We start from the raw sequence: 22,372 nt of genomic DNA on the forward strand, positions 1-22,372 counted from the left end.
TACATGAAATCATTATACTCTGATTAAAACATGACTGGGGTTCTCCACCTCTGTGCTCATAGTTACTCCATTTAATCCTTGTAAGGTCCCTGTGAGGTAAGGACTATGAAACATCAAATTACAAATAAAGAAATAGAGGCTTCACTGGATCTAAGGCAATGAGTCCCAAGTTACACGAGTATAACTGTAAGCGACAGAGCCAAGCCTTGGACCTCGCTCTGCGGGACTCCCTGTGCTGTGTTCTCGCATCTTAATTGGGGGATTCAAGTACAAGTACTCATTTCTGGCCACTCTTTCAGAGTAACCTCTGTTGTGGCCAGAGTGTCACTAGTAATAATGCATCCTCTTCTGCCTCCTATTCATGTTACTTAATATTTCTAAATAAATACAGGATTGTTTCTCATTTTTAATGTTAAACATAAGGATGTCTGCTTCCATAACCACTGCTGGTACTTCCTAAGGCAGAGAAGGTAGGAATGGACTCCTTGCTGCTTACAGCTGAACCTCCCATCTGTTTTTGTGTGTGTGTGTGTGTGTGTGTGTGTGTGTGTGTGTGCGCGCCATTTTAACGTAATGGCTTTCTAAAATTTTAATGGGCTAAGTGAAGGTATGGGATTGGTTGGAAATGGAATGTGGGACATTTTGATTGACAGATTCTTGCTTAGATCTTGGAATGACTAACCTACCACCACTGCAGCAGATTTGATTTAACTCCCTTCCCCCCCACTTCAGGGGCCATATCCACACCATTGCTCTGCTTGTCTTTTATGTTAAGTTCTTTCCATGCAGAGGTCCTTAGGAATTCGGAAGGCATTCGTGGCCTCTCTAAGTTGTGTTTCAAGAATGTCCCTCCCATGGATCCTTTTGTCTTTATCAGCCTGAGAGCCCTTGGTGACCCAGCTGTGTGCTGTAGACAAGTAGAAGCAATAGCAAAAGGGCAGATACGATCTGCCAGCTACAATACTTTAATAAAAAATAAAGATGTCTGTCAGGACAGCCTATTTGGACCCTCATTTAATTGATACACATGGATGAAACTGTTTTGGGTAGCATTTAATAAATTCCTGCTCAGTGTAAGTTTTTCAGAGGCTGAATTGAGGATGTGTGAAAAAGGAAATCCAATTTGTCGAGTCTCCAGTTTATGATTAGTTGGCATAGTTACAGATCTTACAACCAGAATACTTTTGTTTTTCTGTGGCTATTCAGGAGTTTTAGTATCGCTTCTAACACTGTCGTCTGTGATCTCTTAGGACTTTACTACTGTTTCTTAGCTTCATGTTTAAGTTGGATATAAGATTCAGCTGCCTTGGAGTGTGTTTCATGATGCCCTAAAACCAGAACATGATGTGAAGCTGGGAAGTCTCTCTAGTGTAAAACCACTAGTTGCTCTTTTCCTTTTTGTTTCTATTAAATGATATGCAATTAAAAAAGGGGGCATCTTTAGCACCTAAGAGATTCTGACTATTCTAGGTACATTTTAATTTAATTGCTGAAAAGTACTAGGCTCACGATCCGTAGTTTGGTTTTTCTCTCTTCAGCTCCCTTCCCTCCACCCACCCCTGTTAGATTTTTCTCACACATCTCCTAAATAACTCTCAGGCATTACTAGAAGAAATACAGTAAACTGTCCTAAGGGAATAACTCATTTTGATGTAGTTCAGATTTTCTTACGTGTATACAAGAAACTGTTCGGCAAAGCCAAGGTTCTTACCTTCTTGTATATCTCTTCTGGTAGTTCCTTGTAAATGTCTGATCATCGCCCAATAACTGCCGTTTTGCTAGAAATTCACACGATTTCAGACTCTGTTGCAGCCAGTGGTATAGAGGAAAAACCCCTTGACAGAGTCAAGGTCCCTGAATCTTCCACCCTTCTTTTTGATTGGTGTTTTTGGACACAGACAGAGAAGTGAGGGAGCAGGAAGCTTTGGGGAGCTATTGAAGGTTGTGTCTGTTTATATAGAAAACGTACTCAGTGTCCTGAATGTAAAAGGACTAAGACATTTGAAATTAATCTTAAAGCATGAGGACCCCCTGAAGGAGTTTAAGGAGAGCATAACATGATCAAGTGTATTCCATGGTATCTGAATGAACTACTCGCTTGAATTAACACAGTCTTGACGTAAACTTACAGAATTCAACAAATCCAGTCTCAATAAAATTTGAGGTTCCATATGTAATCCCCATTGATGTAGCTTTCTAAATGCTGTGCGTTGGAATACCTATTAAAGGAAACTGCCCTAATCTATAATACTTTCTCTAAGCCTTCCTGTTAGGTGTGATTATTCCTTTTAGCTCTAAAACCTTTGCTAGCGCTAATCTTTAATTTCCGATGGACTTATTTCCATGTGCTCTGTTCTCTCAGATTTACTCATTTGCAACCCTTTGTGACCTATGCCTGGCTTGAGGTAAAACCTACCCTTGGACTATGATATGTATATACCTTCATGTGTGTTTGAGTCCTGTTCCTGGTAGGGTTTTGCATTTACAAGTGGATCAAAGTACACTTCTTTCTTTCGGGTGAATTTTGAGGTCTGTGGCCTGAATTGCGGTTAGTGATCACATCCTTCTCTGTACTTCGGAGCTCTTGCAGAGGATGCACTGTGGTCACCTGTCTGCAAAGCCTTGGTGCTGTCACAAGACCTTTGTCCACCAGAGTCACAGCTAACTTTCATTTAGTAGTGGTGTCTTCTTTTCAGACAGTCCCGTCAAGACTCCATTTTTTTGATATGAACAGCAATTAACTCTCAGTTTAAATAGACACAAGTATGACCTTGTCCACTCCTTTCAGCTGGAGAGACTGAATGGAGCTTTTCAAAAAAGTCTGAAGTGGCAGGTATGTTAATTTTCAGGATGTTTGTAGTTCTGGGTCAGTAATTGACAAGTGACAGAAGTTGTTCAGTGGTGATCTTGCCAGTGGGAGATTTTTCAGATGCCCTTAGTTTAATAAAGAGGATTTGCTTTGTTCATTTATAGACCTTATCATGTGCAGTTTCTCTTAATCTCTTGGTATTAATGTCCACTGTCACTGATCTTTCTGTTGATGAATCAGAGAAACGAGAGCAGTTGTGTTTTTGGACAGAAGCATTTAAATGGACTTGTATTAAAAGTGATGTACAGAGATTTTAAACTTTATTACGTACATGTACTAAACTAACAGTTCTTAGCCAGATATTTCTGTTCCTTTTGATTCTGTGTGTTTTGACTGACTTGTGTTTTGATAGTTCATTCTTGGTACTTGTCCTTGAATTTTTAATGTATAATTAGTTTTAGTTGCTGATGAAGAAATGAGTTTTTAATTATAAGAAATATACTGTGTTTCAAACTATTCCACTTTTGAGATCTAATTACTTTGATAAATCTATTTTTATCTCTATTTTGTCCTGTCTGATCTCATTTGTGAAGAACAATTTGAGAAGCCATCGCCTAGAGCATTTATTTGCCTGGTATTTCTAACTGCCTCCCTTCCTTTCCCCTCAAGTAATCTCCGTATTGCTTGTCTTTGTTTATTATATCACTTGTAAGGTTGTGAGAAATTCCAGCATAAACCTGACTTTTAAATTGCTATCATTGGAGTAGATTGGTGTTCAGTGTTGTATTCCCTGTATCGTCTTTAAATATTTAAATTGCAGACTCTCTGGCTGCCTCTTAAATTAGATCCTTCACTTAGTTTTGACATTTCATAACCTTGCTTCTCAGGCATTAAATATTCACCTGTTTAAATGGCAGTGAAAACTTAAAATCCAAACGCATCTATTAATCCAGTGAACGTAGATTAGAGAACAGCTTGCACTTGGTGGAGGAAGAGTCTGTTTTGACCCCTGAGACATGTACTGCAGGTTCATTGTACTGAAGTATTTCTAATACAGAATTTGCCAGAAAACAAAACCATATCTTGGGTCTTCTCCAAGGCATTTTAGTCTTGAAGCACCACAAAGAACGCAGATAGACTTAACACTTTATGGTTTAAGATAGCCTAAGAGTGGTTTTCCACGTGAGTATTAAAGCACGGCACCCATGTGCGCTCCAGACGCACAGGAAAAGTCAGAATGGAGAAGGTTGCTGAGAACTGCCAGATGCAACATTTGGTCTGAAAGCTGATTTGAGTCTCCAAAGTACCCATCCTTATCCCACTGCAAGTCTCCCTGCTTTGGTCTGAATGCCTTTGCGGTGTATAATTCTTTGAGCTGGAAGAAGAAGAAGATGTTTCTCTTGGTGGGGATGTGAGTGATAGTGATGTGTGTGAGGGAGCAGGGGAAACGGAGCTGTTTTAACGCCAGCAGTGACCGTGGTGCAGGGGTGAGACGCAGCACGTGGGTCCGGGAGGAGGACAGGTACCTTACCTTACGTCTTGTAGGAACGTGGGCAGGGGTGGAGGGGGCGTGCATTCCTCATTTAATTACATTCGAAGAATTTGAAAGTAATAAAATGAATTTCAAAATCCTAATGATGATGTGCAGTTTCTCCCAGTTAGTGGTCACTCATCCTTCCTTGGGAAAAGTTACTTTCACAAAATATTAAGGGAAACTGAAATAAAATAACTCTAGTGCCACCCTGTTTTCTGCTGTGCTGAGTTTCACTGCGTGTGTGTGTGTGTGTGTGTGTAGAAAACAGCCAAGATTCATTTAATTTTTCCAAATTCAGGACAAGTGCACTGATCAGCTAGTTACTATAGCGTGGTATTGTGGCGAGAAAACTGGACAAGTAGATAAGAACGTGGGGTCGGAAGACCACCATCTGAATCCAGAACTCAGCACTGTATCCGTGTAACCTTAGGCCCATTCTTTTCCTTGTCTGCACCTCTTTCCTCGGCAGTAAAAAATGCAAACGTGTGTCCTGCCCGCCTCACAGCGTTGTTGTGAGGCACCCACAGTGTTGTCTTTAAAATGCTTTGCCAGTGCAGTCTCTGCAGAAACTCCTGCGTGTAAGTTACGTAGAAATCTTATTTGTTCCCACCGTCCCGTTTACATACGACTCAGTCACCTCTGTCCTGCCTGTGGGAACTGGATCATTGCCCGAATTCCTGAAAAATACTATTTCAAGGAGGTTTGTTACTGGTTCTCAGAGTCCTTTTAATGTGGCCATGTTCTAAAGTGTCCCCAGGATTTGCTTCAGTCGGGTATGTTAAGACCTGCACCTGGTGGACGCGATTGCTAGGGAGGAGGAGGGTTCGACTCATGAATCTCTAGGAAAGGGAGGCACCGCCTGCCTTGCTGGGCCTCATGGGGACGGAGACGGGGGAGGCGGAGAGGGCAGCATGGCCCAGAGCCTTTACTGGGGTTCTGTGGGGAGGAAAGGGTGAAGCAGGGCAGGGTGTGCCCAGTAAGTTGAGCATTGGATAGCTTGAATCATTTTGGAGGGCTCTGGGCTCTGGGGATGGCCCCTCGCTGTCTGGTACCTATCCCTGGCCTGATGTAGGGCCCGGGGAATATTGGCTTGGGGTGTGGGAGTTTGATAAAGGAGATGGGGTGTGGGCTGGACCAGCTGGTTTGTATCCCAAAAGTGTGCTCCCAAGAGAGACATTTACTATCTTTAGGAATTAGCTCTCCCTGGGAGTGGCGGTCTGTCCAGGATCCAGGCCTTGCAGGCCAAAGCATCAAGAATATAGGAAATAAGAAAATACAGTCAATGCAGGCTGGGAATTAAAGAAGCAATGTGAACCGAAAGACTGGATATTGAAGGAAATATAAAAGCAGATAACATAACTGACCCAAGTATGTTTTCAAAGCTTTTATATAAGCACTAAATATAAACCCGTTTTCCTAAATATATTTTAGGATAACTTTTAAAACACTCCACCCACACTCCTCTGAAATGCACCAAGCAGTAAATGTCACTGCGTGAGTATATTATTCCGGAACACAGTAATGGACTCAGGTTACTCTCAAGTTTAATGGTCGGGGTCTTTCCCTACATGTTTCAGATGCTGCATATAGAGGTAAATAATATTTATACGATAGTCACCCAGGTTTTTAGATTCTGTGCTCTGTATGTTATGTGCATTAGAGATTATTTCATTGAATTATTCCCACTAATCATATAAAGAAGGTACAATTATGTGGTCGTAGACTTAAAGAATTTGTCCAAGTTCATAGAGCCCTGAATGAATTGAACCTAATTTTGTGGCCAGGCACGTTGGTTAGAGAGCTGCCTGCCACCTTTAACTACTGCTAAGTTATTTCATGCCCTGCTTGAGCTCATGGAGAGGCTGCCTGCCCCACTGCCTCCTTCGTCAGTCATAGGAAGTTACCTCCTGACTGTGAGAATGTGCAGACGCTTACTCTGTTGCCCATGGGAAGTGGCTCTTCACAAAGGGAACACTTTGCTCACACGATCTGGAGCAGACTAACAGCTGACATGCCAAGAGCTCCCTGCCCCTGAAATAAAGCCTTGGAGTCCATTAGATACCAAGGGAGTCCGAGTGGTAGAATTTTAGCTTACCCAGATAACTGAGCATTGTACTTTAGAAACTGGCTGTTCATGTATTCCCATCACTGAATGCATATATAATTCATCGGCTTCATGTTTTTATCAGCTTATAGCAAGTCCCAAGACTAGATTCCATTCAAATTATTTTAGTGATCACTTGGAATTTTCCTTCATTTCCATCATTTCCCAATAAAGGAACTTGTTATTTTCATTTATACTGTAGTTCTCCAACTGTAGTTCTTAGGGTATCGGCATAGAGAGAAGAGTGCTACATGAATAGTTACCTACCTTCTCTCCGCCCCTATTCCAAATTCCTTCTGTCTATAGACACGACAGGGCTAATGTGCCTTCCAAGTGTAGCCTTGGTCCAACAGGTGTATTTTCACTGGATAATAAGCAAACTTACTGAATAAAGGATAAGAGTATTAAATGTTAATACTATTAGGGAAAGGGTGAAAGACAGCAAGACCTTTATAAAGTAGTATAAAACCTGGCTTGCTTTTCGGGGGGGGGGGGGGAGCAAAAAAGTCATAACAAAGTGAGCTGTGGGCATAATTTAAATCATGGAGAAAATATTTCATATCAAAAGCTGTTTTAAATGTTAGCTTTTTTGTTTTATTTAATCAATGAACTAGATGAAAAGGGAACACTAATGGATAAAATGAGCAGGCCAAAGTTATTATATCATATCCTGGTACCCCCATAAGTCAATCCTAGAGTGAGACCCATTTGCCTTTTTTATGAATGATTTGGAAGATGGGGGTGTATTGTGAAATGTATTTCTTCACAGGTAGTCCAAAAAAGCTTACCGTTACACCAAGGAGAATGTGGTCAGGAATGGCACATAGCAGAGCTATAGATTATAGCCAAAGAGCCATCGATTACAATCTGGGCAAGATGTATCACAATGACTTGTTGAATTGTCCCTGAAATGCTCTGGTCCAATAAGCTGTTGTGGACCCAGAGGGTCAGTGGGGTATTAGGTTGTCTTTACTCAGCAAATATTCTAGCATCTATCACGTGCCAAGATACTGGGGATACCGTGATAAGAGCGACAGCTGTAGCTCCCTCCCATATGAAGCTTATGGAAGAATGTAGATTATGAACAAATAGACTTGGACAAATATACTTTGCCTTCCATCCTTGTAGAATTTTGGGTACTATATCTTAAAAGATAGGAAGCTTTTGGAAAGCCTACATAAACTGGCAGGTAAAGTCAATCAAGGGACTTAAGATCTTTTGAAATCAGGGTTAAAAAGACAAGAATGCAATAGAGGATGATGGAGGGGAGAGATAACAACTCATTGACATATTTAAATTTGTGGGAATTCGAGGGTGGGGATAGAAAGCTATTTTGGAATAAATCAAAAGAACATATACTTACTGATAAGAGGAGAAATTGTTTAGAACTGTTGGCACCATCACCCCCAGACATGGGAGAGGCTCGAAAACAGGTCACAAAAATGTCAGATGCATTTAGAGTCTTTAAAGTTAATCATTCGATTGAGCCTAAATTCCTAGTTTAGGGGTTTGGCCCCATCGAGGACACCTATTTAACCAGGAGTAGCCCGGTGCTGTGTGTCTCACTGGTCTGTTTTGTAACTTACAAGTCTGGGGTAAATGTTCTCTCCACCCAGGAGAACGGCATTTCCCATTAGTTGAGAATTTCTCCAGCACTGAGTAAAACGGTTAACGCTGGGCTTGCTGTAACTTCCTTGTTTGTTGTATGTGCCTTATGGAAAAGCTACTAACTAACTAACCTGAGCCCGTCTTTGAGTTTCTGAAGGAAGGGAACCGAGTTGGCATGTACGTGTAATTTTATTTTCCTTTTCCAGGTTTCCTATGCTCGCCCAAGTTCAGCTTCTATCAGAGACGCAAATTTGTACGTCAGTGGACTTCCAAAAACAATGACCCAGAAGGAGTTGGAACAGCTTTTTTCACAATATGGACGCATTATTACTTCTCGTATTCTTGTTGACCAGGTCACTGGTAAGTAGGCAGCCGCGCTGAACAATCGCTTACACTTTCTGACTGGCAGATTGCAAAATATTCTGCCTTCCCATAGATCAGCCCTGCCTCTAGAACACATCAAAGGTATATGTGGGCTAGAAAATGCAGTTTTCTGCTGGAATTGTTCATAAATATGCATGGATAAAAATAGATTGTGGGGTATAGTGAGTGAGCTTGAGTCATTTCCACCCTGAAGGGGCAGGTTCGAAGCCTGTTTCATGGCTTGTAATAAATTTGCAGATGTTATAATCTTCATTTCCAAGCTGCTGCGTGAAAAAAGCCCCCATCCTCCTTATGAAGTCCTAATAAGCAACTTTATTTTTGTAAGAAGCATAGTTGAATGCAGCAGTATGCCGCTACTTCTCCAGGGGAGGATTACACTACAGCTGCTCTGGTAATTGCCAGTAAGGGTGATTTCCGGGTCCATGCTGTACTGTAGGCTTGTGTGTGTCTGAAATTTTGAATGTTAAGCATGGATTTTATGCTTAATGTAACTTTTAACCAAACAGAAAAGAGAAGACCATTATGTTTATTAAAACTTTTGTGTGTATGGGAACTCTTCTGCTGTTGCTTTCAGTTAAAGAAAAGCTAGCAATATAGATTTGATGATGGATTTTAAAAATAAAGTACATGTGTATTTTTTTATTACCAGCTCCACACTTTTTAAAAAACGTAATGAAAATAGAGAAATATGACAAGGGTGGGTGGGTGGGGGGGGAATCACCTGTAGCGCCATACACTCAAGCAATCACATTCAACTTCTGCTCGCTTTTAAAAAGAAGATAGGGAGGTTTTCCTTTTTGTGTGTGTGTTTTTCTTCTCTCGCCCCTCTTTCATTCTCCCTGTTCTTTTTCTCTCTCCTTTTCCTCCCCCACCCCTTTATAATGGTGATATCACTAGATATACATCGTGTACTACAGTGTCGGATTTTGTTTTTAAAAGAGATGCATTCATCAGGCCAAGTTTTTAAATAAAATCAGGCCAAGTGTTTAATTCATCAAGTGAAGATCAATTTAGTTGATCAGAGTGTGATCAGAAGCAGCCCATGTCACGCCCCTCTTTGCTGTGAACTAGCCTCAGAGGAGGCTAAGCTCCGTACGTAGTGTTTTGGGTAGAGCGGTATCTACCGTCATACACAGGACGGGACAATGGCCCGTAGGTTTTGCTGTTGGAGGCAGTGTAGTCCAGTGAGGGTACATAAATGTGCTGTCCTCTTAGCTGCATTTCACACTCCTCTTTATATTTTCCATCACGACGTGTTTTATTACCCAGAGTGCTATGGGATTAAATTGAAATCCAGGCCTGGCAATGCCAGATACACTTGTTTAAATCAACAAAAATGCCTTTTTATTTTGTTCATATCACTTGATGCTTTTCAATTCATTCATTTTTAATGAGGACTCGGTGAATTGACAGCAGGTTTCACCTGCGTTACAGAACGTCCTTCTTTGAACTGCACATGCCTCCTGAGTGCGGGGGCTCTTGGGCAGACCTGCCATATCCCCTCCTGGTTTAGTCAGTGATTCTCAAGTGTGGTCCTGCAGCGGCAGCGGCAGCGTCCTCTGGGAATATTGTTAGGAAAGCAAATGACTAGGCCCCACCCAACACCTGAAGCACGAAACTCGGAGGTGGGCGTTTTATCAAGCCCTTCCTGTTCTTCTTCCCTTCGCCTGAGGACCATGGGTTTAGAGGGCCCAGCCTGTGGAGGCCACTGCGCTGCTTACCAGAGGCTTTCCTCGTGGAACCGTTTGGTCCTAGGGGGGCTTCATGCTGAACACTTATCTGCCATCATCTCACCATTTCATCTTTATACTTAACACTTTTCAAGGCAAAATTGAGTACTTCATTTGACATGAAAAATCCTGCAGTTTTGTTATTCAGCCATCAGGTGGTAATACTGTGCAATGGGTGTAGCTTCCATAGGAAGGGCGAAGGGATGGGCGGGCCGAGATAAGCATGCGTGGAAGAATTCCGTCTTCTACATTAGAATAAAATTCTAAGCCGTTGAACTTACAGTATTAATTGGAGAGCAAGTACATCTTCATTCCTTTGGAAAGTTCCAGTACGTCATCACGGTCAAGTGCATTTTCTCAGTTTCTCTTCCTCAATAACCTCTTCTCAGTGACATACTCTGATGCATGTAGACTTTTCTAGCTATTAGTCCCAAGCTGGTTCTGCTAAGCACTGCAATCAGGAAAGTGTGTGCCTGCAATTGCATATCTCACAGTGGCCGGCTATGCCCCCCACCCCCAGCCTGCTTAAGCTAATTAAATGGAGTGAGTTGGGTTTCCCTCTACCCTGTCTCAAAAGCTGGACATGTATTTGGCCATCCCTCTGCTTTCTCATTCTCGTCTCTCAAAATGGAGAGCATGAGACAGGGAATGGCATTCCATAGTTAGGAATAATGTTGCTGAAGCCAGAAAGCTTCGAGGTTTTCCTTTTATTTATTTTTAAAATCTAGGTCCATTTTACTTCTTTTCACCCTATAAAACTCTCTCTCTAATAAAGTATAGCTAGTTAAAAGCAGTGGAGAAGCTTCAGGGCACCATAAAAGCCTCTTCAGACATTTTTCGTAAAGGATCGTTGTCCTATGTAATAGTAGTAAATCTAATATTATTATTTAAAAATTTAGCTGAAATAAATCTTTCTACCGCTGTGTATGACTTTTTAGCATTTTTTGGAAATGCCTAGGTTCCGTTCTCCTTGTTACAAGAAACGGAGTGGCGGTGCCTGTCATTTTTGAGCTGTTTGTCCAGTCGCATAATTTGAAAAATGAAACTCAGGCGTGCTTTTGCCATCATTAAAGAGAATGTGTGGGAGGGAGAGGAGAAGGCGGGGGAGAGGAAACATGGGGCATACTTGGGTGCTTTCTCTTAGCTTATTGGTAAGCATATGATAATTGGGTGTTCAAATTGTATAGGTGACTTCATGTATTATTAAAAATACAAAATTGTGATTCTAGACTGAATTACTGCCAAGTTAAGGTAAAACTTGCCTCTTCCTCTGATTTTGTGGCAGATGTCATGTGGGTGAAAACATGTTCTTGAGAAGGAAAATTAATTGATCTTTTTTTCTTTTCCTCTTTCGCTCTCTCTTTCCCAAATCCTTACCCAAATCTACCCTAGGCATATCAAGAGGTGTAGGGTTTATTCGATTTGACAAGCGGATTGAGGCAGAAGAAGCTATCAAAGGCCTAAATGGCCAGAAACCTCCTGGTGCCACAGAGCCAATCACTGTAAAGTTTGCTAATAATCCAAGCCAAAAAACCAATCAGGCCATCCTTTCCCAGCTGTACCAGTCTCCAAACAGAAGGTATCCAGGACCATTAGCTCAGCAGGCACAGCGTTTTAGGTAAGTCCGGTCTGGTGCTTACGCCCAGTTATAAAACTCAGAACCCTGAGGGTCACTGTTCAGTACTTTTATTAACAGGATCTCTGGTTTGCTATTACTGTTATCGTTGTTGTTTTCTTTCCTTTTCTTGTTGGCACAGCGAAAACCTACTTGGGGTTGGGGTGGTGGTGTAACTTTGCCCCTCGAGACAATTGGTAGTGTCTGGAAACACTTATGTTGGCATAACCTGGGTGGGAAGTGCTACGGCATCTAGTGGGTAGAGGCCAGGGATGCTGCTGAACATCTTACAGTGCACATGCAGCCCACCAGCAACCAGTTCCCCAGCCGCACACATCAGCGGTGCCGAGGCTGAGAAACCCTGGCCTGCAGCATACTCGGTTCTTAACATTTCCAGGGCTTTTGAGTTCCCATTTTTCGTTGTTTTCTTGCTAAGATTTTATTCTCCTGTTTCAGTTTTTAGGTCAAGCTCTTCCCGTTACTTTGGTTTGTAATACGTGCATCACTAAGGATTTATAAACTATTTGAACACATGAAGTTTCTACAGATGGATCCCTTTCCCCTTTTTAAATTTTTATAGGGGTTTGCAAACTTTCACTGTAAAGGGTCAGATAGTAAATATTTTAGACTTGGTGGGCCGTGGTCTCTGTTGCATGTTTTTTTTTAAGTACTCTTTAAAAATGTAAAAACCATTCTTAGCTGCTGGGCTATCCAGAAGCAGATGGCAGTCTGGATTTGGCCTGTGGGTGGTAGTTTGCAGACCCCTGTATAGTCCATAGAATGGCCATGCGTCATTAGCTGAAAGAAGACATTCTATCTCTTAGATGATTATAAATATTTCAATTTTTCAAGTTTTTTCTAATCCTGAGGTAACAACCAAACGAAGTCATTTAGAAAACATCTCTAATTTGCATGTGAGAAGAACACTGATTTTAAGATGTTAAACAGAGCACAAAGCAAGTCACTCGGTTTTTATTTTCCAGACATGTTTTAATATCCTTTTTGGCCATATGGTGTACCACAGCCAGAATGCCATCTAACCCCATGCTATTTTTTTTTAAAATCACAAGTACATATCAATTTTGTTTCTTTCCTTGCTGGGGCAGAATAGTTAATTACCAAAGATATAATCACAGATGTAGCTTAGTAAGGAGTTACGTCTTTTCGAACTTAAATCTCATACATCTTTTCATATGCATTTTTTCATTGGTGTATTTAGAGTACTAAAACAACAAAATAACGTGGGGATAGAATCAGTCAAATACCTCCTTTTAAAAAACTACTCAATAAATGCGTCACCTGAGGTACGAGGACGAAATTGGCCATAAACACCATGTTCATGCCCTACTTAGGGTGGCTTCTCCATTTGGAACTGGATCACCAAGTACCAGTTGATTGAGCCTTGTGTTCACTCTCTGCTCTAACTGTAAAGTGCAAAAGCATTGACCAGAAGGAACGCAGCCATCGTTGTGGTGCGTGGTAGTGGTGATGGGGCGGAGGGAGAGCTGCTTGGGGCTGGGTGATAGTTGCCCTTACAGAGACACAAATCTCACAAAGCTTTTGTTTTTTTGTGTGTGTTTTTTTTTAAACTCTGCCTGTAGGTTGCCCTTGTGGTATCTTAAGTGAACCATACTTTTTGCATATGTAGCAGCAGATAAGCTTGAAAGAATTTTAGAGGTGTTTCCTAGGCAGCCCATCCAGTTAACTTCAGAACTCCTTGGGGCCTAGAAAGGAATTTTGAGCTGAGAGAGAGAAAACATTTTGGAACTTGTTGATGTTAACACTGTGAAAGCATAAACTGTTTGGTGTTAGTAGAGAGCTGTGTTGGTCTAAATTGTGAGTTATATTTGGTGTTTTCCGAATTAAGGTCTGGTTTTTGTTTTATGGTGGTTGTTAAGTAAAACTGTGTTCTTAGAATTAAGATTGAATTCTGAGGAAGATTGGGCAAACGAACTGAAATGACAAGATCTTCAGGAGAGTTCCAGATTATTGAAGTGGCAAGGCCTGTCTGAAATACTAGGATGCTGATAACTACTGGATCTGCTCTCAGCCCCATCTGGCCCCCTCTGCATGCTCTGTGCTTTTCATTTGCAGTTGGGTAAAAAGCTTTACAGGATGTTCTGGTGGTCAAATTTAATAGCTTTTTAAATATCTTCTGCCCATTCTGTGCTTTTATCTTTTCGTTCCATGTTATTAATTTGGAAATTCTTCCTTAACAACTATGTATAGTTTTTTTGTTGTTTGTTTGTTTTGGAAAAGGGAATAAAACTTTTCTGTTAGGGAAACTTCGTTTCAGAAAATGGGGCAGATTTTCATTGTCTTTTCATATTTCTAACTCTTGATTCTATCACTACACTTCTCATTTCCTCCCATAATCTCTGTCCAGATAGTAAATTATGAACTAGTCTTTGAGCTCAGTGAAGGTGTTTGGTTTAGATTGAGTGTTAGAAGATATTGAGAGCCTCTATTCCTAGAGTTCAAGTTTAACCTGATGTATGTTTGGTTGCCGTGTTTTTTTTTTCTTTTAACCTTTAAAAATGTGGCTGTCTTTATCTTGATTTTTCCCTCTCCTGTTGAACTAAGGTCGAATATTCTTTTACCAGATAAAGACTCTTGAATGAAGGACTTACTTGTTTTATTGGCATTTTGCTTGTCTCTAGTTCAGTTCTAAATCGTTACACAAATATTTTGTCCCTGATACCTATGTTCTAATGCTCTTACCCTTGAGTTTGTCATCTCCCAGCGGATAGTTAGAAAATTTCTCACTGTTTTTATGTTGACATAGTACCTTAGGAGTTGAGAGATATTGGAAAATACAAGTTGTAAGTATTATAATATTCAAAGATATTAATATTAATGAAATGCATGTTTTCAAGTAAAAAAAATTAAAATCCATGTGACGGGATAAGTTTAAAAGTGGGCTTGTGAGGTTTGTAACAGTCAACCCATATGAATAATTAGAAGGAGAATTATTTCAACATGAGCATTGCTGATTAATACACTTATTTGACTATAGTTTTCAAAATAAAACCATTGTTATTTATTTGGATGGGTAGTGTAATTCAAGCCCCTTAAGTACATCCTTGGGACATAGTATCCGAGTTAAACTTTCAGCTAAATTTTTTCATCTCTCATCTTGTGGAGCAGCTTTAATTTTATTGAGTGTGATCTAGTCTAATGACCTGTTTGAGTCGGCTTCCTAAGTCTTGATGCATTTTTAAAGGAGCCTTTTAAATCAGCACTTGAGTGGCATTTAAGGCATTTGCTGGTTGCACCATCACAGTTTCCTTTTGGAAGAGACTGGTATCAATTCTCCTGAATAATGTTTTTCTCTCTTAGAGGACAGATGATACTGTCTAATTGGATAAGGGGGTAAGTTGATGGTCTTGTGGTTTAACTTCAGAGCAGATCTCAGTCGCTGCTGTGGAGTGGTTTTGAGAACCATTAATTTTAGGGTTCAGAATTTTGTTTTCTTACTCATTGGGAATCTCTCTTTACATATATTTTTATTAGTGACTTGAATTGACTTTACATTTTCCCTTTTACTTGCCTGTGTGCCCTCCCTTAGTCTGTCAGCTAAATTTCTTGGAAAGTAGGCAGGTACCTTCCTTCTATCCTCTACTTATAAGCAACTAGCTTGAAATGGGAATGCTCTACCCAAACATGGTTCCATTCAAAATAGGGCCTGGTTATAATCTGAGTTGTATTCTTAACTATAGAATAATGTTTGTACGTGTGTCTGCAGTATATATTTTTTTCTAGATTATATGGGGTTTGTGGGTTTGTGTTATTATATTCATTAGCTCATAAACCCTGATCAAATATGGAAGATAAAGATGGATAAAGATAACAAGCAATATATCCAATGCCTTCTTAATTATCATGTGCTGACAGGCTTTATGTTTCATTTTTCCGATAGCTTAGTAAATACTATCCCTTTAAAGCAAGAGTCATAAAATGACCTTAATAATTTTGATCTTGTCTGACTGCATGTGAGACATGTTGGATTATCTTGTGTCTGGCTTCATAATGTAGTTTGTACTGGGAGGAGAAGAAATAATTAGCTCGCTCTTTTGTTCCTTACTTGGGCTTCTCTTACTTGTGTAACCCTCACTCTGACGACGACGACGATAATGATTTTTGCAGGAATCTTTTTGAAGTTACCTGTCCTTTGAGGATTACTTTAGTTAAAGCCAGGTTTTTTTTTTTTTTTTAACCTATTAATCCTCCAGATCCATTAATGTCTTATTTGTAAAGTGGATTATGTCCCAGCTAAAGAACAGGTTGAGAGTGTCTCACTGTCCCTTTGAGGACTTTTCAGCCTTCCCTCAGGAAAGTACGTGATGCCTGGGGAGCCGGTGAGGGTACTCGTGCGATGCATTGATGATATATGAGTAAAGCACACTTTGTTTTTAACGTTGAAAAATTCATATTTAATATATACTTTAATATTTACTTGCCACACTGCAACCCCTCATCATGGGTCATTCTGGAGCCTGTTAATTTGGTGTCCCTTAAAAATTGGCTTGCATTTTAAAATGACAATACAGAAAAGATGGCTGTCCTTGAACTCTGGACAAACCTGGCAAAAATACATAATTCTGGAGAGTCAGAGTGGTCCTTGGGTCTGAGCTAACTGTAAACAAGGCAGTTCTAAGAGAACACGGTGCAATGTATACCATCTTCTCTTGTAACTGCCTATTTCCAGTTTCCCAGCTGCTAAAAGACTTGGGGTCCACGGCGCCCGCAGGGAGCACCCACCCCCGTCTTCCCTCAGCTCCCATGAGAACCATGGATGTGTGGCACGGAGCAGAGGACTGCCAGCCCCACCGGCACGCAGGCAGGCGTTTGCAGCATCACCTCGGTCCTGTTTCTGGAGTCCCCTGCTCCTCCCCGCACTCCTTGTTGGTGGGGCAGCGGGAGAGGGAGATAAGTCGGCTTGAGTTGCAAAGGACTGACTTCTTCCTAAAATGGGTATTGAGGGAAGGATGATGGTATCACACAGGATTTCCCAGGCAGGATGAATCAGACCCACTGAGAATGTCCTCAGAGATCCTAGTACAGAAGCCCCAGGCCTCCTGCCCAGAGCTTCCTGGGATGGAGAGTGGGGAATGAATGACCCCTCCGTTAACACATGGGGGCAGTTTGGGTTTCCACCCTGTCTTGAAAATACTGAGAATTTGACTAGGAGATTTTGTCTGTGTACTTTTGGTTGGTGTCTAAGCTGCTTGTGGCAGAGTGTGATGGTCCCTTCCGATGCCCAGTTATTGAGCAGAGACAATGTAACTATTTTGAGTGAATTCATAAGGTTGCCTCTGCATGTGGACCTTTCAGCACTTTGGAAGGAGACCCCAATATGTTGGTCTGTTCTGCGGGTATCATACTCCAGATGCATTCTGTAGTGATCATTCCAGCGGTTTTATGGAATTGTCTGCGTCAGAGTACTTTATGGTTGTGATGCAGTTTTTGTGCACCTTTATTTCTGGTATTTGTGGCCTTTATTTTGATGTATGAACACATGGCATCTTGGAGTACACTCATCATGTCTGTGGAAAGCACAAGCTGTGTCCTCTTTCCACACCTGCCCGTGCACACAGGCTCCCCAGCCAGCCCTCCTGACAGTTTTGCTTTGGGATCCAGCAGTTAAGGATATGTTAGTAACCTCATTGCTCTGATTCCATCAACAGATAGTTTGTGTAACCCTTAGTGACTGACCCACGCCTGTGCTCCATGCTCAGTGGTACAGTGAGGAGGAACGCGGCCCTGCCTCTGAGGGTAGTGGGACGAGACACACACAGGGGAGGACCCTTTGTCATTGTGGTCTGCTCTCTTTCCTTACACTTCCCGTTACATCAGCTCAGTTCTTTGTTTTCCATTTTGGCAAAGCACACAAAATGCTCAGGGGTGATTGGGAACAGGCATGTGTCAGAATCTTTTTCCAATTCTGAAAGATCAGAAAGAGATTTTTTTTTTGGCTTTTATAAAACCAGAAGGAGTTGCTTTCTCATGTGTGCTTTAGCTTCACTTGAGGCCACAGGTTACACAATAAGGTTGAAACATCTTTCAGGCTTTCCTTTCATTGGTGTTAAAAGAGAGAAAAATTATTCCCCCACCCAGGTCTTATGCAGAGAGTGTTGACCATTGAGGGTGGTTACAGGCGCAATGTATTAACTTGGCCGACCTCCTCTAAACGCATGCAATTCATTGGTATGCGTTGTGCAAATTTGGAACATCAAATTGGTTTCTTTGAAACTGATAAAGCAAGAAGAGTCAAGTACTACGAAATCAATTTAATTTTTGAAATAGGAAAAGGATGCGGTGAGTGTTTTTCAAGTCCCCACCCACCCCAGCTACTTTCTTTTTAAAAAATTTAAGAGAAACTCAAGTTGGTTTGTTGCTGCCTGGCTGCTTGCACCATGAGTAGGGCTACACTGCTTACAGCACAGTCATAAGACGCATCGGGTCCGGGGCTTATCCTTCATTGCTCCCTGGAGCAGAAAGTCTGTCATCTTCCTTTCTCTGGACTTTAGCTGAGTACATTGAGAAATGGGAGGTTTAGCCGAGGTTGTAGGGTTCTTTCTACCTCTAACAACACTACTTTGTTCCTAAGAAATGAGAGTCCTTCAAAGTTGGGAGGTTGAAGGGAAATTTATGGGATTCTATCCACTGCAGAGTTTGAATATCGGAGCCCCCAATTTACTAGCCCTGTGGTCTTGGGTGAATCACTTAATCGGTGTGTCTTAGGATACTCAGGAATCAATAGAGATAGGAGAGTTCAAAGTGGTATAAAGTACACGACAGTGCAGGTGGAGGACTTAGAACTCGCCTGGAAAGGTGACAGCAAAATGCTGACTGTTGCAGAGCCTCCACACTGCGTCTCTGAAGGGCTTCCTCAGTGGCACCGGTGTTCCCCCTGCATTGCACTGACCGTTGTAGAGATGAACTGTATCCATCAGAAGACCTAGTGTCTATGGCAGTGGGGAACCCTTCTCTCGGGAATGTGAAAAGCCCCCATTTTTGAGACTTCACAAACAGTTACTATACAGACATCCCCTTGGAAGATGGCAGTGACAAGCCCAGTTTTCTTAAACATCAAGGGGAAAAATTAAAAACTGAAGTTTGCTAAATGTGTGTTTTGCAGGTTGGACAATCTGCTCAATATGGCTTATGGAGTAAAGAGGTAATGATAGAGGTTCATGATACTCATATCCCCTTCCCATGAGTGATTAGTTTCTTTGATTTGGGGAGTGACACCCTTCATAAGTTTGTGTTGGGTTTTCTTTTGCATGTACAACCTAATGAAAAGCTGTTTTTGGAAGCACGGTTGACTCAAGGAGTAGTTTTGTATCACCGGATGCCACCTGGTCCTTTAACAGCACATTGTTTTATGTTGCATTGCGACGTCGTAGCATGTTTACATGTGTGTTGCCCCCCGCCTCCCTGCAATCCTGCTTAAATTTGTGAAACCAGTTCTAAATATATTTTTTTTGCGATTGTGGATAATATTTTTTCAGTACAGCATCTAATGGCCATTTCATAACATTAATACCTTGATAGTATAGCATGTCACTGCAAGCCACACACAGACTTGGGTTGCAACATCAGATAGTCATATGTATCTGTTGGGGGAGGGGAGTTACTAAAACTCTTGGGATGGGAAAGGGAAAAGAAATAAGTCCATTGCTGTAACCAACCTCTGTTTCTATTGTATGTGTGTGTGTGTCTGTCTGTGTGCATGTGTGTCTGTCTCTGTGTGTCTGTCTGTCTGTGTGTGTTTCCTATTTTGTTTTAGTAGGTTTTCTCCAATGACCATTGATGGCATGACCAGTTTGGCTGGAATTAATATCCCTGGGCACCCAGGAACAGGGTGGTGTATTTTTGTGTACAACCTGGCTCCTGACGCAGATGAGAGTATCCTGTGGCAAATGTTTGGGCCTTTTGGAGCTGTCACCAACGTGAAGGTCATCCGTGACTTTAACACCAATAAATGCAAAGGTTTTGGATTTGTGACTATGACAAACTATGATGAGGCCGCAATGGCAATAGCTAGCCTCAATGGATACCGTCTGGGAGACAGAGTACTGCAGGTCTCCTTTAAGACCAACAAAACGCACAAAGCCTAATGAGCTCTTGTCCTCAGTCCATTTATATATGAAAACTATACAACAAAGGCAAGTTAAGAGAAACTTTATACATTAGTAAATGTCTTTGTAAGTCAGTGTTGAGATGGGGATAAAATGACTACTTAGCATCCTAAGAAATATGTGAGATTTTTTATTGCTAGTATTTGAATTAAAACTTCTTAAATATCTTTTATGTTTGAATATGGACAAGAGGTACAGGGTTTTTACCTGTCACATTGCATTCTATTGCCTTCTTTGAAGAAGGTGGACCTTTTAAAGTGTTTCAGCTAAGGGAAGACATTTCTTTTCTTTTTACATAACTGCCTTGAACCTGTGAGTAAAAAATATTGAGGCTTTGTGTTGTAATTCTTCAGTTGGTTGTGTCTTCCCCCCCCACTTTTTTTCCTTTTTCTGATTAGCTTTGTGTTTTGTTTACATTTAAAGCATTGCTGTTATGTCTAAGAAAAGTATTTTGAAGTTTACATTTTTATTTATGAAGTTAAAAACAGTATTTATTTTATAATTATGATTTGGGTTGGGGAAGGGGGGGGATACATTATAAACGCTTATTGTAAGAATACTGGAGAACTTTTCGTAAAGCAGTACCTTGCCAAAGAGATAAGAGCCTCTTTGATGTGGGTTTAAAAAAAGCATCTATTTTTATAAAAAAGAAAATTTGGAGAAACTTTTTACTGGTCCTGGAACAAATATTTTGACTTGAATACTTTGAGAAATCTCTTCATATGACACCTAGTGAGCTTTTAAAATTTACCAGGAAATTTGCAGTGGTTGGAAAATTTAGAAAGATTTATGATGTAGAAAATACTTTTGAGATCTTTGTATGAAAGGAATAGAATCAATGCGGGAAGCACTGCTGGTTTCGTTTTTGTAATCACCAGTGGAGTGTCTGATCATCCTGGGTATTATGTGATAGGTGGCTCACATTGATTTGTGATTTTGAAACAAGTAAAAAAAAAAATTTACAAAAGAATATATAAGAGCAGGCAAGAAATTTAAATTACCAAGAGATGGGGGAAAAAATCTGTTCTTCCTAAAGAAATCCCTTCAGATAGAGCTCATGGTGTTTAGTGATGTACTTGCAGTATTGTTTGAAGAATTGTTTTGTCTTAAGGAAAAAAGATGTTGCACATGATTTGTACTGCAGCAAATCGGCAAAAGTGATCTGAGTTGGATATATTTGAAGGTATTTTGAAAGTTACGTTCAAGGCTAACACCTGAGCTTTGTGTAATGTAAATAAGACCTTGTGTTTATGAACCTTTCAGCTAATTTGATTTTTTTTCCCTTACATGCCAAGTGATGTTCAGGTTTTGAATGTTTTTGTATCAGTTTTTTCCTTTGTAAATGGCATTAACATTGTTACTTGAGGTCTTGCTTAATCACTTTTGTTGTCCTGAGGACTTGAATTTACAGTGCATCAGATTTGTTGCTAATTTTGTCTGTAGATAGTCTAGCTTCAGCTGTTTATGGTGATGCTACATTTTCGTTTATAAATATGTTTGTGGTAAAAAAAAAAATGAGTATAACCATAGGTTTTGAACAAATTTCCTTACATTTTTCATACAAAAATCATAAATATCTGTATGCTATTGAAATTTAACTTTGTATGATGCTTAAACCACTATTTGGGGAAATAATAAAATAAGTCTTTACCATGTATGAAAGAAATTTTAAAAATACAAAATATTTTCTGATTAGCATCTAGCTTATAATAAATTTTCAAAAAAGCTGAAGGCTAAGATGCCTTCATCAGGATGCACTGAGAACTATATACTTACGTCCTGCTTTTTGTATAAACTGAGATGCTCACGTGCTTCCCCTTAGAACAGGCAATGTGCTATGCATAACATAGTTGTACATTATCTTTGCGGTTGCGTTGAGTTTTATTTCTTATTATTTAAAATTGTAGTTATAAAATTTTTCAGTATAGTACAGTACATATACTGTGAGGCGCGTGCTAAAGTGAATAAGCGAGTTTTCATGCTGACCCACTCAATGCTATTTCAGAAATCAATTGGCTTAGCACTTTCTCATATCCTTAGGTGCATTTAGACTGTCAGAGTTAACCTTCTGCGTTTAAAAAAAAAAAAAAACACAAAAAACTAAAAACAAAATACATGTATATACTTAAAAAAAAAAATAAGGTTTCCCTCATGGGAAAACAGCAGCTACATGCTTCTTTCCTATACTACTGTAGCAAACCGAGGCATTGATGAGAGGGCATGCAAATTGTGCTTCACTTTACAGTGTTTATCAGAGCACTTAATAAAATGTAAGGCTGGTATTTATTTGAAGTTGTACAGTATGACTTAATTCACATCTGTTGGAATAGAAAATATATTCTGTTGAGTATTTAAGAGGCTGTACATGTTTTCTTTTGTGTTTGGATTCTTTGTACTTTTTCATGTTCAGTACATCAATAAACAAAGTTGAAGGGAATGAACAG

General features: G+C 40.4%; 1 protein-coding gene across 35 annotated transcripts in view; it reads left to right on the top strand.

Annotated features, from left to right (window-relative positions):
* ELAVL2 (ELAV like RNA binding protein 2) overlaps positions 1–22,365 on the top strand; it is a 154,355-nt gene extending 131,990 nt beyond the window's left edge. For 25 of the 35 annotated variants that reach the window (XM_074330309.1, XM_074330316.1, XM_019752416.2 and 22 more), the window contains 4 exons: positions 8,262–8,415; positions 11,562–11,787; positions 18,926–18,964; positions 19,577–22,365. In XM_074330309.1, coding sequence (XP_074186410.1) covers positions 8,262–8,415; positions 11,562–11,787; positions 18,926–18,964; positions 19,577–19,907 — 750 coding nt within the window. In that variant the 3' untranslated portion in view covers positions 19,908–22,365. The remainder of the gene's footprint in view (positions 1–8,261; positions 8,416–11,561; positions 11,788–18,925; positions 18,965–19,576) is intronic. The other 10 variants (XM_074330311.1, XM_019752423.2, XM_074330312.1 and 7 more) reach the window with 2 other exon arrangements.
* Positions 22,366–22,372: the final 7 nt, after the last annotated feature.

The sequence above is a fragment of the Rhinolophus sinicus genome, linkage group LG04, assembly GCF_036562045.2.
Source record: "Rhinolophus sinicus isolate RSC01 linkage group LG04, ASM3656204v1, whole genome shotgun sequence".
Taxonomy (NCBI): domain Eukaryota; kingdom Metazoa; phylum Chordata; class Mammalia; order Chiroptera; family Rhinolophidae; genus Rhinolophus; species Rhinolophus sinicus.